Genomic DNA, 14,799 nt, shown 5'->3' on the forward strand with positions numbered 1-14,799 from the left:
AACACTCCAAGTTGTCCATAGGTGCGAGTGTGAGCGCGACTGGTTGTTCGTCTCTGTGTGCCCTGCCATTGGCTGGCAACCGGTTCAGGGTGTCCCCCGCCTACTTCCCGAAGACAGTTAGGATAGGCTCCAGCACCTCCCCCAAACCTTGTGAGGATAAAGCGGTTCAGAAAATGGATGGATATATATGTTTGACATCGCTTGGCCATATATTTCACAAACCATAGGGCCATTTTTTGTGGCTTAGAGCAGCTCATGACTGAGCTTTGCACTGAAATAATGTTTGGCAGTACAATTAAAGACCATCCTGCAAGTAAGCCATTGATAAGGTAGCCAGCAACAACAGTTTTTGCACCAGGAAATAATCCGTGGCCTTCAAGCCTTCATGAATGGATTCATACATTGAAACAGCCCCTTTGTTTTTGCAAATTAAAGAAATCCATTCAAACAATATCTTGTACATTTTCTTGCAGCAGGGCACTGTGAATTCCACTCAAACGCATTTTAACAAGAGGCTAATTAGCGTAATCTTAAACTGCGCAGGAGGTTTGAGCCAGAATAGAGCCATTCGGGCCATTCTTGCAGGCATACATGTTTACTTTCCAAAGCCTTTGTCCTGTGGCTTTTTTTAATGGATTTACAGTACAATATTAAAGCAGTTTATTTTCCTCCTCAAAATATTAGCTTCAACTCAAACTTAACTTTTCCTTCTCCTGCTCTTCTCTATGCCCTCTTGAAGTTTTCTTTGGTTGTCCTTGTGTCACGGAATGGAAGGAGCAGTACCCTATACCCGGATTTGAACCGAAAAACCTGTACACAGACATGATTTGGAAAGACACCCATCTGTCTATATAAGGTCCCAAAGGCGACAGTGTATGTGAAAGCACTGCACTGCAGTCTGAGCTCCCAGCCACCTGCTATGGGAGAAACCGAATGGCAACTTACCTGTTGTAATTATTTTCTCTGACTGAAAGACAATGTTGATTACTCCCACCAAGTGCATTTTATTTTCATTTAATTCCCCGACCCCGTGATTTTTGTGTGTGAATGACATCCACAGCTTGAATTTGTCAACTATTATTTTTATAATTACCGGTACATACACAGAATGTCCAACCAGGAAACACGAGATATGCAATATACAGACTTGATGAGCTGAAGTGACACAGATGACCAATCCACAATTTGGGGGCACATTCATTGTGTCTCAATGTCCATTTTGTGACAGTCCAAAAATTCCCATCAGCTCTTGCACCCATCAAAATAGGTCAATTTCACTGATATTTCTTTAATTTACATTTCATTCTACTAATGCCCCCCATCAATATCAAAGGAGCCACATTGGTAGGACCACTTCTCAGCTCCATTTGTTCCAGAGTGCTTGGAGATCGGGACTAGCTGGATTCCAGGAAACAGACGTTGAATGGTGAGGAGCCACTTGATTGGCTTTGGCTAAATTGGTGTTATTTGAATTCAAAGCAGGTTGCTTCCACCTCATTCCGCCTTTTGTTTATGAATTAATGCTTTCACCTCACTGGCTTCACTCTGAGTTATAGCCGGAATCAAGGGCCACCACAAAGTCAACCACTGTCTGCCCTCAAACCACACACATGCACTGCCCAAATGCATAAATTGATTATTGCAAACACACATACACACGCGCAAACACACGCGCAAACACACGCACAAACACACACACACACAACACTTGACGAGTTTCAAACTCCTCCACGTTAATTAGAGAAGCAACGCAATGAATTGAAATTAACGAGTATTCACAGAGAATCAGTTCACACATATGGGGAGGATTCCACACACACTCTAAATAGCGTGATTGAGTGACTGGACTCCAAACAAATACTTGATGATCAAAATCTAAATGTGAAATACCACAATTTGGACTTCTATTGTGTTGCTGCCCCCACAGCTGCAACACAAACTATTTCTACTTGCACACTCTGGGGGCCGAGTAGGGAACAAAATTAATAAGTGTCAATGCCTCCACAGCAAATATTTCATGTTGTCAACTTGGGATGGAGGACCACACTTGCAGAACACATCAACAGACTCACAGTGGTTCTGCCCACCGAACAAAACAACCAAAGCATACCAGAGACTTTATGTCCAGCAACATAATTAAATTTCATCTACTGTAATATATTTCACCTTTTTAACTGCAGAAATCTACATGTGCCCTCAAGAAATAGTATTTTAGTTTCTTTCCGGAGTGGATGGCTTTTTTAAAATCAGGCAATATCCGCTTGTGTTTGCATCTTTAACATTTGGATATCAAGTGTGTTTATAACTTGCTGTCATCGGATCCCGACACGCCATGATACCAGTGATGTTACTCATGGATTATTAAGAAACTCAAATTCTGTATGTAAACGTTGTCTTTCAAACAAAACACAGGCACAGAATACAACAATGAATCGGTGGATAAAAACAAAGAAAACATATTTTGTCAAATGTGTCACGATTTAAATGTCGTATAGTGTGATTTGTTCTTGAATGGTACTGAATAATACATGGACGGAATGATATAATTGGACTTCATTTATTTGGAATAACAGCTCCTCTTCTTACAGTCAAACAGCCTTTCTTTACCCTTTGGTATCGGGGGAGTTCTCCAAGATATTGTGCAGATATCTATTAGCTGTACAGACAAATATTCTCCATGGCCAGAACACACACAAATCAGCACTCTAAAGTCACAGCTGACCTGTATTGTTGCTTCGAGGGACATTCATGGCTTTTCCCTGGCCCCTCATGAAAGGACTGGATGGGGGTCACCCCTGTGATGCTGTAACTTCATCGCAACAAATCCGAATGTAATTTATACTGTCGCAATTTTGCTCCCACTACTTGCTTATTTCTGCCTAAAATCAAATAAATCACGCCATAGCTGCTGCAAATTGGAATGAAATGATGCAAGAGAGAGAGGGAGAGAGAGAGAGAGAGGCAAGCGGACAAGGGAAAAAATGGAGAAAACAGTGTAGAAGGTAGAGTGCGAGGAAATGGCGCGAGCAAAAAGGGAGGTCAAAATTAAGTGGTGGAAAAAAGTGGAAGAATAGAAAAGCCCTCCTTTCATTTCAAAGCTATCACTATTTAATAAGGACGCCGCTTGTAAATAAATCAACCACACACGAGGCAGCGCCACACCCAATAAGATTGAAGACATTCACGACTTAAGGATCCAATTCCCCTTGAAAGTTGCCTATGAACGAATAATTGATCCAGCCACGAGCTTCTGAGCGACTGAAAAATCTTGATTTAATTTAAATAGAAGCCAGATGGACTGTATTTGGATAATGACAATTGCACATATTTTTGCTTTGATATACTACCGCAATGGATTTGAACTCAAACAATGACAACACACAGAGTCGTACAGTTATAAATCTATGGCATTCATAATTGTACAGCCATTTTATGTATACTACCTTAATTTCAGAGCTCTAAACATGTGTGGAAATCATGATTATATATATATAAAAAAAAATTTAAAAAAATCCTCATCTCACCCCTCGGGTGGTGTCCGTCCCTCATTCAGCTCGGGTCCTCTACCAGAGGCCAGGAAGCTTGAGGGTTCTGCGCAGTATCCTTGCTGTTCCCAGCACTGCACATTTCTGGACTGAGATGTCCGATGTTGTTCCAGGGATCTGTTGCAACCACTCATCTAGTTTGGGCGTTACTGCCCCGAGTGCTCCGACCACCACAGGCACGACTGTCACCTTTACCTTCCAGGCCCTCTCCAGCTCCTCTGTGAGCCCTTGGTATTTCTCGAGTTTCTCATGTTCCTTTTTCCTGATGTTTCCATCACTTGGGACCGCTACATCCACTACAACGGCTTTCCTCTGCCCTTTATCTATGATCGCGATATCTGGTTGGTTCGCCATTACCATCTTGTCAGTCTGGATCTGGAAGTCCCACAGGATCTTCGCTCTGTCATTCTCCACCACCTTCGGAGGTGTTTCCCATTTTGACCTTGGGGTTTCCAGTCCATACTCTGCACAGATGTTTCGGTAGACTATGCCAGCCACCTGGTTATGGCGTTCCATGTAGGCTTTCCCTGCCAGCATCTTACACCCTGCAGTTATGTGTTGGATCGTCTCAGGTGCCTCTTTGCACAACCTACACCTTGGGTCTTGTCTGGTGTGGTATATCTGGGCCTCGATGGCTCTGGTGCTCAAGGATTGCTCCTGAGCAGCCAGGATGAGTGCCTCTGTGCTGTCCTTCAGGCCAGCCCTCTCTAGCCACTGATAGGACTTCTTGAAATCAGCCACTTCAGTTATGGTCCGGTGGTACATCCCGTGTAGGGGCTTGTCCTCCCATGATGGTCCCTCTTCCAGCGCCTCATCTTCTGTTCCCCATTGTCTGAGACATTCTCTGAGTACGTCATCCGTTGGAGCCTTCTCCTTGATGTATTCATGGAGCTTGGATGTTTCATCCTGGACAGTGACTCTCACACTCACTAGTCCCCGGCCTCCATCCTTTCGGCTTGCGTACAGTCTCAGGGTGCTGGATTTGGGATGAAACCCTCCATGCATGGTTAGGAGCTTTCGGGTCTTAACATCCGTGGTCTGAATCTCTTCCTTTGGCCACCTTATTATTCCTGCAGGGTATCTGATCACTGGCAGGGCATAGCTGTTTAATGCCCGGGTCTTATTCTTGCCATTGAGCTGGCTTCTTAGGACTTGCCTCACTCGCTGGAGGTATTTGGCCGTAGCCGCTTTCCTTGTTGCCAGTTCGAGGTTGCCATTGGCTTGTGGTATACCAAGGTACTTGTAGCTGTCCTCAATGTCTGCTATTGTTCCTTCTGGGAGCGAGACCCCTTCAGTGCGGACTACCTTTCCTCTCTGAGTCACCATCCGACTACATTTCTCAAGCCCGAATGACATCCCGATGTCGCTGCTGTAGATCCTGGTTGTGTGGATCAGGGAATCTATGTCCCTTTCGCTCTTAGCATACAGCTTTATGTCATCCATGTAGAGGAAGTGACTGATCGTAGCTCCATTTCTGAGGCGGTATCCATAGCCTGTCTTGGTGATTACTTGGCTTAGGGGGTTCAGTCCTATGCAGAACAGCAGTGGGGAGAGTGTATCACCTTGGTATATGCCACATTTGATGGACACTTGGGTAAGTGGCTTGCCATTGGCTTCAAGTGTGGTTTTCCACATCCTCATCGAGTTCGCAACGAAGGCTCTTAGGGTCCTGTTTACCTTATACAACTCCAAGCATTCAGTGATCCATGTATGTGGCATCGAGTCATAGGCTTTCTTGTAATCAATCCAAGCTGTGCACAGGTTGGTACGTCGGGACCTGCAGTCTTGTGCGACTGTTCTGTCAACCAGGAGCTGATGTTTGGCTCCTCTGGTATCTCTACCAATGCCCTTCTGTGCTTCGCTCATGTATTGTTCCATGTGCCCACTTATCTTAGCCGCAATGATGCCTGACATGAGCTTCCATGTTGTGGAGAGACAGGTTATTGGCCGATAGTTGGATGGAACTGCACCCTTCGAGGGATCCTTCATGATCAGGATTGTTCGCCCTTCGGTTAGCCATTCTGGGTGAGTCCCATCCCTCAGCAGCTGGTTCATTTGTACTGCTAGGCGCTCATGGAGTGCTGTGAGTTTCTTTAGCCAGTAGGTGTGGACCATGTCCGGGCCTGGTGCTGTCCAGTTCTTCATATCTGAGACTCTTTCCTGTATATCTGCCACTGTTATGGTAACTGGGTTCTGTTCAGGGAGGTTGCTGTGCTCCTCTCTCAGGGTCACCAGCCATTGTGCACTGCTGTTATGTGCAACCTCCTTCTCCCATATGCCTTTCCAGTACCTTTCAGTTTCCAGTCTTGGTGGGTCAGCTCTGTTGTTAGGACCCTGCCACTGAGCGTACACTTTCGCAGGTTGTGTTGCGAACAGCCTGTTTATTCGTCTGCCCTCATTCTCTTTCGTGTACCGCTTTAGGCGACTGGACAAGGCTTGGAGCCTTTGTTTGGCAGTTTCGAGTGCTTCAGGTATGGTCATCTGGATGTACCTCTCGGGTATCGGCCTTTTCATCACACCTCTCTGGGCCTCCGTCAATTGACTCACATCTTTCCGGACCGCCTTGATCTCCAACCGTCTTTTCCATGGTGGGTAACGTATCTCATGGCTTCCATGGTTGCTCTTATAGCCCAGAGTCTCCAGGATCACTGATGCTGAAGCGTATATCAGCTCATTGGTTTCTGTGATCGTTACGGTAGGGATCGCCCTCAGTGCTGCATTCACACTTTCTATGAGACTTTCAGATGGTACTTCACATAGCCGTTGTAATCGGTTTCTAGGTTGCCCAGCTTTCATTCTCGCCATGATCTTAGCTTTCAGGTCAGTTGCTGCCTCGCTCAGCATTTCATTCATTGGGGCTGGCCTCCCAATCTCATCATCTGCATTCATTGGGGCTTGCCTCCCAATCTCTTGTATGGCCTCTTCCTCTGATCTGGCAGCCTGGGGCCCTTCGCCATGGAACCTGCGTTGTACCTCATCAATCTCAAGTTGTGACAGCAGTTGCCGTTTGTGGATGTTGGAACACTGAGCTACTAGTTGTTTCGTGGTCAACCGTGACTGTGGGTTTCGAAGTAACCATTTAGCCCACATTCTCTGCATGTAACCCCTCTGGCTAGGGTTGCTTGAGTAGTAGCATTCCAACAGAGCCATGTTATCGCCTCTCGCCGATCTGCGCTTTGTTCCAGTAGCCCATTTTTCATCAAGGTGCTCTGGTTCCCCAGCACCTGACGCAGACCTTGTTTGGCCGGGCGACGTCTGAGCCGGCATGTCATTCGTTTTATTGTCTCTCATCATTGTATGAGGTAGGCATTAGCGTGAAGGATCTTGCCCAAGGACCCACACTGGATGGTGTTATGTGCTCATTTTTGCCCGAAGCGGGATTCGAACCACCGTCTCCCGTATGCCAAACCGATGCCTTACCAACTGAGCTATCCAGCCGCTTAATATATATATATATATATATATAAAGCGGCTGGATTATTATAATTTTTTAAAAATCCTCATCTCACCCCTCGGGTGGTGGCCGTCCCTCATTCAGCTCGGGTCCTCTACCAGAGGCCAGGAAGCTTGAGGGTTCTGCGCAGTGTCCTTGCTGTTCCCAGCACTGCACATTTCTGGACTGAGATGTCCGATGTTGTTCCCGGGGTCCGTTGCAACCACTCATCTAGTTTGGGGGTCACTGCCCCGAGTGCTCCGACCACCACAGGCACGACTGTCACCTTTACCTTCCAGGCTCTCTCCAGCTCCTCTCTGAGCCCTTGGTATTTCTCGAGTTTCTCATGTTCCTTCTTCCTGATGTTTCCATCACTTGGGACCGCTACATCCACTACAACGGCTTTCCTCTGCCCTTTATCTATGATCACGATATCTGGTTGTTTCGCCATTACCATCTTGTCAGTCTGGATCTGGAAGTCCCACAGGATCTTCGCTCTGTCATTCTCCACCACCTTCGGAGGTGTTTCCCATTTTGACCTTGGGGTTTCCAGTCCATACTCCGCACAGATGTTTCGGTAGACTATGCCAGCCACCTGGTTATGGCGTTCCATGTAGGCTTTCCCTGCCAGCATCTTACACCCTGCAGTTATGCGTTGGATCGTCTCAGGTGCCTCTTTGCACAACCTACACCTTGGGTCTTGCCTGGTGTGGTATATCTGGGCCTCGATGGCTCTGGTGCTCAAGGCCTGCTCCTGAGCAGCCAGGATGAGTGCCTCTGTGCTGTCCTTCAGGCCAGCAGTTTTGGTGTCGCTGGGCTTTCCGCGCATGCCGTCTGTCAAATCTGCCTGCTGACACGTCAATTGCTCACTAACGTCTACGAAGAAGGCGATTGTTGCGCACCGAAATTAAACAAGGTTTGAAGAAAAATTTGCAGTGACTGGAGGCAAAATAACAAGGCCAAAGTGTATCCAAACACAGCATTTTCTTAACAGGCTATCAACTGCAAAATGCTAGCTCGCACAACTGGCTCGAGTCGCCCTGGCAGAACTCCGCTCCTTCTTTATTCATCTCAACAGTATTTTTATAGCAACACTGCTGCCTAGTGTACAGTCTGAGAACATAACAGATGTGATACATTTTTTTGAGATGAGTAACATTTCATTCGTAAACTTAAAATTTATTTTCCCAAGCCACGCAGAGGCGCAAAACAAGGATGAAAGAGCCGCATGCGGCTCCGGAACCACGGGTTGTTGACCCCTGCTCTATGTCCTGCTCCTTTATGGCCCTCACTGGGGAGGGACCGTGCATGCTTTTCTTTTGCTACATTTCTTTTCCTTCAAGAATCTTTTCCTTTTGTTGGCAGCGAGCCACACTCTGCGGTCTCGGGAGTTACCTTGCAAGGGCAAAGACACCGACATTTCCATTGTATTTTTTTTCAGTCCCCACAACTTTCTGTCTCCACAACTTGGCCAGCTTGACTGTGAGGCTGGAATCAGAATGAACTCCCAACAGTTCATCCATTGAGAAGACAATCAGGGAGTTCACCCCCTGAGTCCTGCTTAAAACTGCGTTTAAAAACGGGTTAAATTAGTCAAGGCATGTCTTATCTTTTTCGAACGCTAACACGATCTCGTGCCAAGATCATTGATTTTTAGTTGTTTTTTTTTCCTTTTTCCAATTATATTATTCTTTGCTACTTTCACCCGCGTAGTTAGTTATCTTTTGATGTATTCCTCCAAATTGCCATGTAGATGTAGAGAATAAATGTTCACCTCAGAAAACTGCATTGTGTACTGTGCGTGTGCTTCAATGAAAGTTCTTGACCACTACGTTTCAACAGAGAACTCAAAACGCTTTAAATGTAGCAGGCTTCTAACTAATTGCCGTTTTTCATTTGTTTTACATCAGTTTAAATCTTTTAAATTTAATAAAGAAAAAACACACTAAAGGCGGCGGAGTGTACTCAAGGCAGTAAAATTCAGCGTTAATTAATTAAATAATACGTATTCATTGTCGCTACAAAATATTACACTGGTATTTTTCCTCAAATATCCAAAATGTCTCCGTCTCTCCGCAACGCCACACAGCGTTACATTATGTTTGGTTGATTATTTTCGGACATGGTGGAAGTTATATTTAGTGTTGAATTGGGTGATTCAAGTGCCCACTGAATGCTCACACCAGAAATGCACCACCTGCCAGTGGAATTTAGTGATGATAAAGAATTTTCAGAGTTGACCCTTGCATACTCGCAGTCCGTCACCTGTGGGTTCACATGTCCACGTTTTTTTTTTTATTCATTCAAAATGTTTTCAATAAGGGCGGCCCGGTAGTCGAGTGGTTAGCACATCGACTTCACAGTGCAGAGGTACGGGGTTGAATTCTAGCTCTGGCCTTCCTGTGTGGAGTTTGCATGTTCTCCCCATGCCTGAGTGGGTTTTCTCCGGGTCCTCCGGTTTCCTCCCACACTCCAAAAACATGCGTGGCAGGCTGATTGAACACTCCAAATTATCACATCCGAGTGTGAGAGCGGATGGTTGTTCGTCTCTGTGTGCCATGCGATTGGCTCGCAACCGGTTCAAGTTGTCCCCTGCCTACTGACCGAAGACAGCTGGGATAGGCTCCAGCACCCCCCACGACCCTTGTGAGGATAAGGCAGATCGGAAAATGAATGGATGGATGGATGATTGCTCTGAATGCAAACTATGACTGATCTGATTTATATAAAGAACATTTTAATTCTTAGCATTAATGTCATTCAAAATCATGACTTTCGCAACACCACAAGCATGGCAGAGAAGTAATTAGTTATCACACCATTCACAGTCATGATTTCATGAAATAAAATGCACACATATATCAATAATGCCCGAAGACAGCTGGGATAGGCTCCAGCACCCCCCGCGACCCTAGCGAGGATAAAGCGGTTCGGAAAATGAACGAATGAATGAATGTTTTAAATATTTGTGGGTTTGGGGGTGTTTCTTAATATTAAATATTTCTCTCTCTGTCGCACACTCACACACACACACAGTCACATTTAGCAAAATGTTGAAATTTCACTCTGGCTCATTTCCCTAATCTTTATCAAGATAAGTACAGCATTTAACCTTCTGCACTTCCTCTTCCTAGATTGCATATTCTCTCTCTCTCTCTCTATCTCTCTGTCTCTCTGTCTCTCTGTCTCTCTGTCGCTCTGTCGCTCTCTCTCTCTCTCTCGCTCTCTGTCTGACTCAATGATGTTCACATTAATTATTCATGCTCCCTTTTGCAGTACCATAACCGTACATGTGTGGAAAATGATGCTACGCCACATCAGTCGCTTTGATTCCCTTACATTAACCTTCATTCACAATGTAAATATAGTACCAAAAAAATCACCCACAAATTAATTCTCTCTTGCAATACATGCATTTTAGTTGACCCATCATCTTAGGTCTAATTTAAATTGTTGCCGAGCTTGTGATTGGCCTAAGACTGGGGATGGGAACTTTGGTTCCTCGAGAGCCGTATCCCACTTGCTTTAGAGCTCTCCCAACTCCAGCACACCTAATTCAATTGTTCATGATCATTTCAGGCGATAACAAAGCTTGCTGGTGAGCTGATCAGTTGAATCAGGTTTGTTGAATTTGAGCGAAATCTACAACAGGAAGGATATGAACTGGAGTTCTTTGGCCAAAGACATTTAAAATTTGATTGTGACTTCGGTACCATGGTGAAAATCGAAGCTGGTTAAAAAAATGATATTCATTTATATGTGACGATGTTCAAAGTGACATTGTTGCTATTGTTAAGACATTGCAGGTGGTGTCCTTTTCTGTGTCTCTTCTTTGGGTTTTTGGGCAGCATACACACGTACACAACATTCACAAAGTAAATGTGTCATTAAAAGAACAACATTTAAAATTGGTTACAAACAAAAGATTTAAAGAGATTTAAAAGCAAATTAAAGAAAACAAAAGTAGCTTACTGAAATTACTAAAATGCCCTATTGAAAGACAATTTATGATTCGTGTGCGAAAAGTTGGAAAAGCAGAGTTGTCAACCTGAATTGACAAGTATTTACACTTTATTGGTGTGTTTTAAATCTTGATTCAATCATATCATTCACTCTTTGAACAAAGAATACCAGCAAATCGGGGATCGTCTTATACATGGAGTGCAAGTACAGAGAAAAAAAAAAAGCTTTTCATGGGTGATTTGGGGGGTGTATTATATAAGGGGGGTGTCTTATCCTTACCAAACTATGGTATTTAAGATTGAAATAAACACAAATTGGGTTAGACAATGGTCATGACCATGCACATGAATCTACGTATTTCAGTCATTCGCCAGCACAAACAGGACAGCTCACTTTTGTGATGAGACCGTCTGATTTAATCCCATTTGCTGAGGTGCAGCTGATTGCAAGGCACACCGAAGCGTAATATAGTGTAAGTTGTGCGGCACATCACGTAGCAAATCACCCCAGCCTGAAGCTCGCTTTTACAGCACATTTATTAAAAACCACTTTGAAGCGTGGCGGCATCTGCAGCCAGGTGGCAAGCAGTGTCGCGATGCCGAGCTGAAATGGGACCCTGATAGAGATGATAGCATCAGCGTACGTGCCATGTCATCTGATTGGACTCAGCTTTTCCATCAGAGAGAATGCAGAAGGAGAAGTGATGAAAAAAGGTTGACTGAGGAGGAGTTAGGGGAAACAGAAGAGTTAGGGAATGGGGCACGGAAAGCTAAGAAAGCTTAGAGGGGATGGAAGGAGCTGAGGAGTGTTTTCAAAAGCGATACGCATAGAGTGCGGAACAGAGTAGTTTGGAGAACTTACCTTGATCCTGTCCTTTACTGGGAAAATAGGAAATGACAGCCAGTAACACCAGCGGAGCCCACAGACAGCACTGAGAAAACATCCTCACAACCAGTGACATGGACCTGAAAGAAGATGAAGAGAATTTGAGCCAAAGATTAAATGCTGACTGAGACAAGACACCCAGTGACAAAATTGAGGAATGTCATTCAGCTGTCGGGAAGCTCCGGAGGTCATGAAGACCCACCTTGCCACCCTGCCCCCCGACATAGCCCCAAGGGGCAGATCTGGAATCAGTTAACCCCATATATCGTCCACTTGGAGACAATTACACAGCAGTTGTTGGGCAGTCAAGACTGGCCACAGAACAGAGATTGAACTTCACGCCCACACCGAGGAGGCCGAAACAGTGGAGGACTTTGTTGGAAAGGAGAAGCGTCAATGAAAAGGGTGGAGAGAAGAAGAGATTTGGATTAATAGAGAACCGTACCAAACAGAAGAGGAGATGGTTTTTGACCTTCAACAACACATTTTAGGTTTGATGACAGAGAAGTAAAGTTCTTCAGTCAATGGGAGAATATAAATTATTTCAATTGAAAAAAAATGTTGATTTTGAGTCACAGAGTAAAAAAAATAAACTAGCCTTCCGTTTGATTAATTTGTCTACTAAAAATAAACAAGGGATTATTTATCAGTGTCTATAACCTCTTTAGTCTCGGAATTATAAAAAGGACCACCAGATTAGAATATGGAAAAGAGGCATTTCAACTACAGCGGTGTCATAAAAACCGACAGTTATACATGCACAATTTCCATTCAAGTGCTATTCTTCTGAATGAATGATGGAGGGCAGTGGTTCTGAACCTGGGTTCAATCGACCCCTAGTGGTTCGGGGAATCGGTCTCAGGGGTTCAACGCACCCGACTCAACATGTCAATTAGTTCTGACACGCCTGCTTGGCCATCACTGGCTGCAGATAATCACTTTACATTGCTTGTCTAATCAGTGCTACGGGAAATTTTGTTTGCTCAGTAGTCACAGCGTGACTGTCGTGATAGAACGTGGTGTGATTTTTTTAGAATGTTTTAATTCATGCTAATTATGTCGAGCAAAAACAGAAAGTGGTCAGACGAATATGTGCAACATGGATTAACATGCATCACAGAACGTGATGGGACTCAGTGTCCTATCTGCATGATTTGTCATGCCAAGTTGAGCAACTCAAAACTGAAGGAACACTTCTTGAATCCTATTTTTATTTTTCCCTAATGAAGGATTCGGTGAATGTGCATATGAATTGGTTGGGTTCGGTACCTCTAACAAGGTTAAGAACCACTGATGTAGGGGTGAGGGTTCGGAACCGAGGAATCTTGGAACCTCGATTTTGGAATGCCCTGTTAACAACCCTCTGGGCGTCAATTCAACATCTGAAGGTACATACATTCTTGCTGCTGGAGGCTGTAAATTTCCCCAGTGTGGGACGAATAAAGGATATCTTATCTTATCTTACTTTCCCTCTAAATTTAAACAATATTTTCACTTTTACTTTGAGTAGTTTATTAAACAGTTACACATGTGTACAATGTTCTTTTCGGTACATTAAATTAGCACTTCAGTTTCTGTTTTTGACCAAAGTGGTGAAATCTAAAATGTTTGGATTATTGAAGAAAATGGGGCTAAGGAAGGAATTCAGTAACATGTGACAAATGAACAAAGGGCAAAGGATGGAGGAAAAATAGCGCCCAAGTTTGACTGACACCTCAAATAGGGAACACGGTGTGCGTGCCACTGTCCATCCTTTCTCCTCTCTTCTTTCTGCACTTTTTGTTCCCCCCTCACCTCGTCTGCCTCTCACCTCTTGACTGATGCTCATTATTACGCACGCAGGAGGAGGGCTGAGGAATCTTTCCCACCCGGGGACACCCGCTCTGCTGCAGCTCAATGAATAAAACAGCACTTGTAACAAAGTTGTGTCAAGATTGGATTGTGGCATGTGGAGCTCTAAGCCGAGCCACAAACCCCATCTCAGACGATGCCGGTCAGCTTCAAGCGTTTCACGAGATAGGAACATGTTTTCTCTCATAGGTATAGGGAAGATTGAGTATACGTCGCACTTTGTCTGACTTTAAGCTCTCTTTTTTTGTATTTGCGGCAAACCCTTTCCAATGACTGTACCTGCAACCCCACGCACCTGAGACCCGCTCCCACTGTCACGCACATGCACGTACACTGAATGAAATCGCATTTCATACCTCTCCAGTCATATATTGAGCGCGTCCTCTTTTCTCCTCCAAAAAGAGAAATCCAAAACGACCGCAGCCGCGTCCCGAAAGGATTCTTCTCCCCGTTTCCTTCACCTTTCCTTCTCTACGGCTCGCTCGCTTGCTCGGTCGGGAGTCGGGGAGTGGATGAGTGGGTGTTTCTCTCCTCGTTATTCAGTCATCCCTCCCTACGGCTAATCCTTCCTGTCCCAACCCTCACTACGTCTCATGACACACACATACACACACACGCACGTATACGCACGACCATTGTACAGAGGCGCCACGCAGTGCAGCTGCGCAAAAGAACTCGCGTTTATCCTGCAGGTTGCAGCCTGCCGGGGTCATCAATCGACCCCCGTGGTCCGGCTGATATCCGGAACCTGCGCTCAGGGGTTAGCTCGGTCACTGCATTTAATTTCACCCGTCAAGGCGAGAAAATACTGATTGGAATTTGCAAGTGCATTATACGTTAAAGACATCGCCTTCTTAGTATAATGGATATCCCGCGTTTGGTCATATACATAATTCAACTGAGGTCCAGAGGCATATGCGCATTTTTGATGGGTTTGCCCCGGAAACGTTCAAACATGAACTTTATTTCATTAAAAACCTACATGTAATAATGATAGGTACATAATCTGTTCCAGTTCTTCACCATGAATTTATGTTTGGAATTTGACTATTGAATTAATTTAAAGCAGCAATTCACAATTACTAGTGCATAGCTGTCAACTTGTACGATTTAGCCAAAGTT

General features: G+C 44.7%; 1 protein-coding gene across 4 annotated transcripts in view; it reads right to left on the minus strand.

Annotated features, from left to right (window-relative positions):
- Positions 1-14,331, minus strand: part of col14a1a (collagen, type XIV, alpha 1a) — a 122,404-nt gene extending 108,073 nt beyond the window's left edge. Inside the window, exons 1-2 of one of the 4 annotated variants that reach the window (XM_052065696.1) lie at positions 14,034-14,327; positions 11,803-11,906 (exon numbers count right to left, since the gene is read on the minus strand). In XM_052065696.1, coding sequence (XP_051921656.1) covers positions 11,803-11,902 — 100 coding nt within the window. In that variant the 5' untranslated portion in view covers positions 11,903-11,906; positions 14,034-14,327. Of the gene's footprint in view, positions 1-11,802; positions 11,907-14,033 lie in introns of all 4 variants that reach the window. The other 3 variants (XM_052065694.1, XM_052065693.1, XM_052065695.1) reach the window with 3 other exon arrangements.
- Between the last annotated feature and the right edge of the window lie 468 nt (positions 14,332-14,799).

This window comes from Hippocampus zosterae, chromosome 5 (genome assembly GCF_025434085.1).
Source record: "Hippocampus zosterae strain Florida chromosome 5, ASM2543408v3, whole genome shotgun sequence".
Classification (NCBI taxonomy): Eukaryota; Metazoa; Chordata; class Actinopteri; order Syngnathiformes; family Syngnathidae; genus Hippocampus; species Hippocampus zosterae.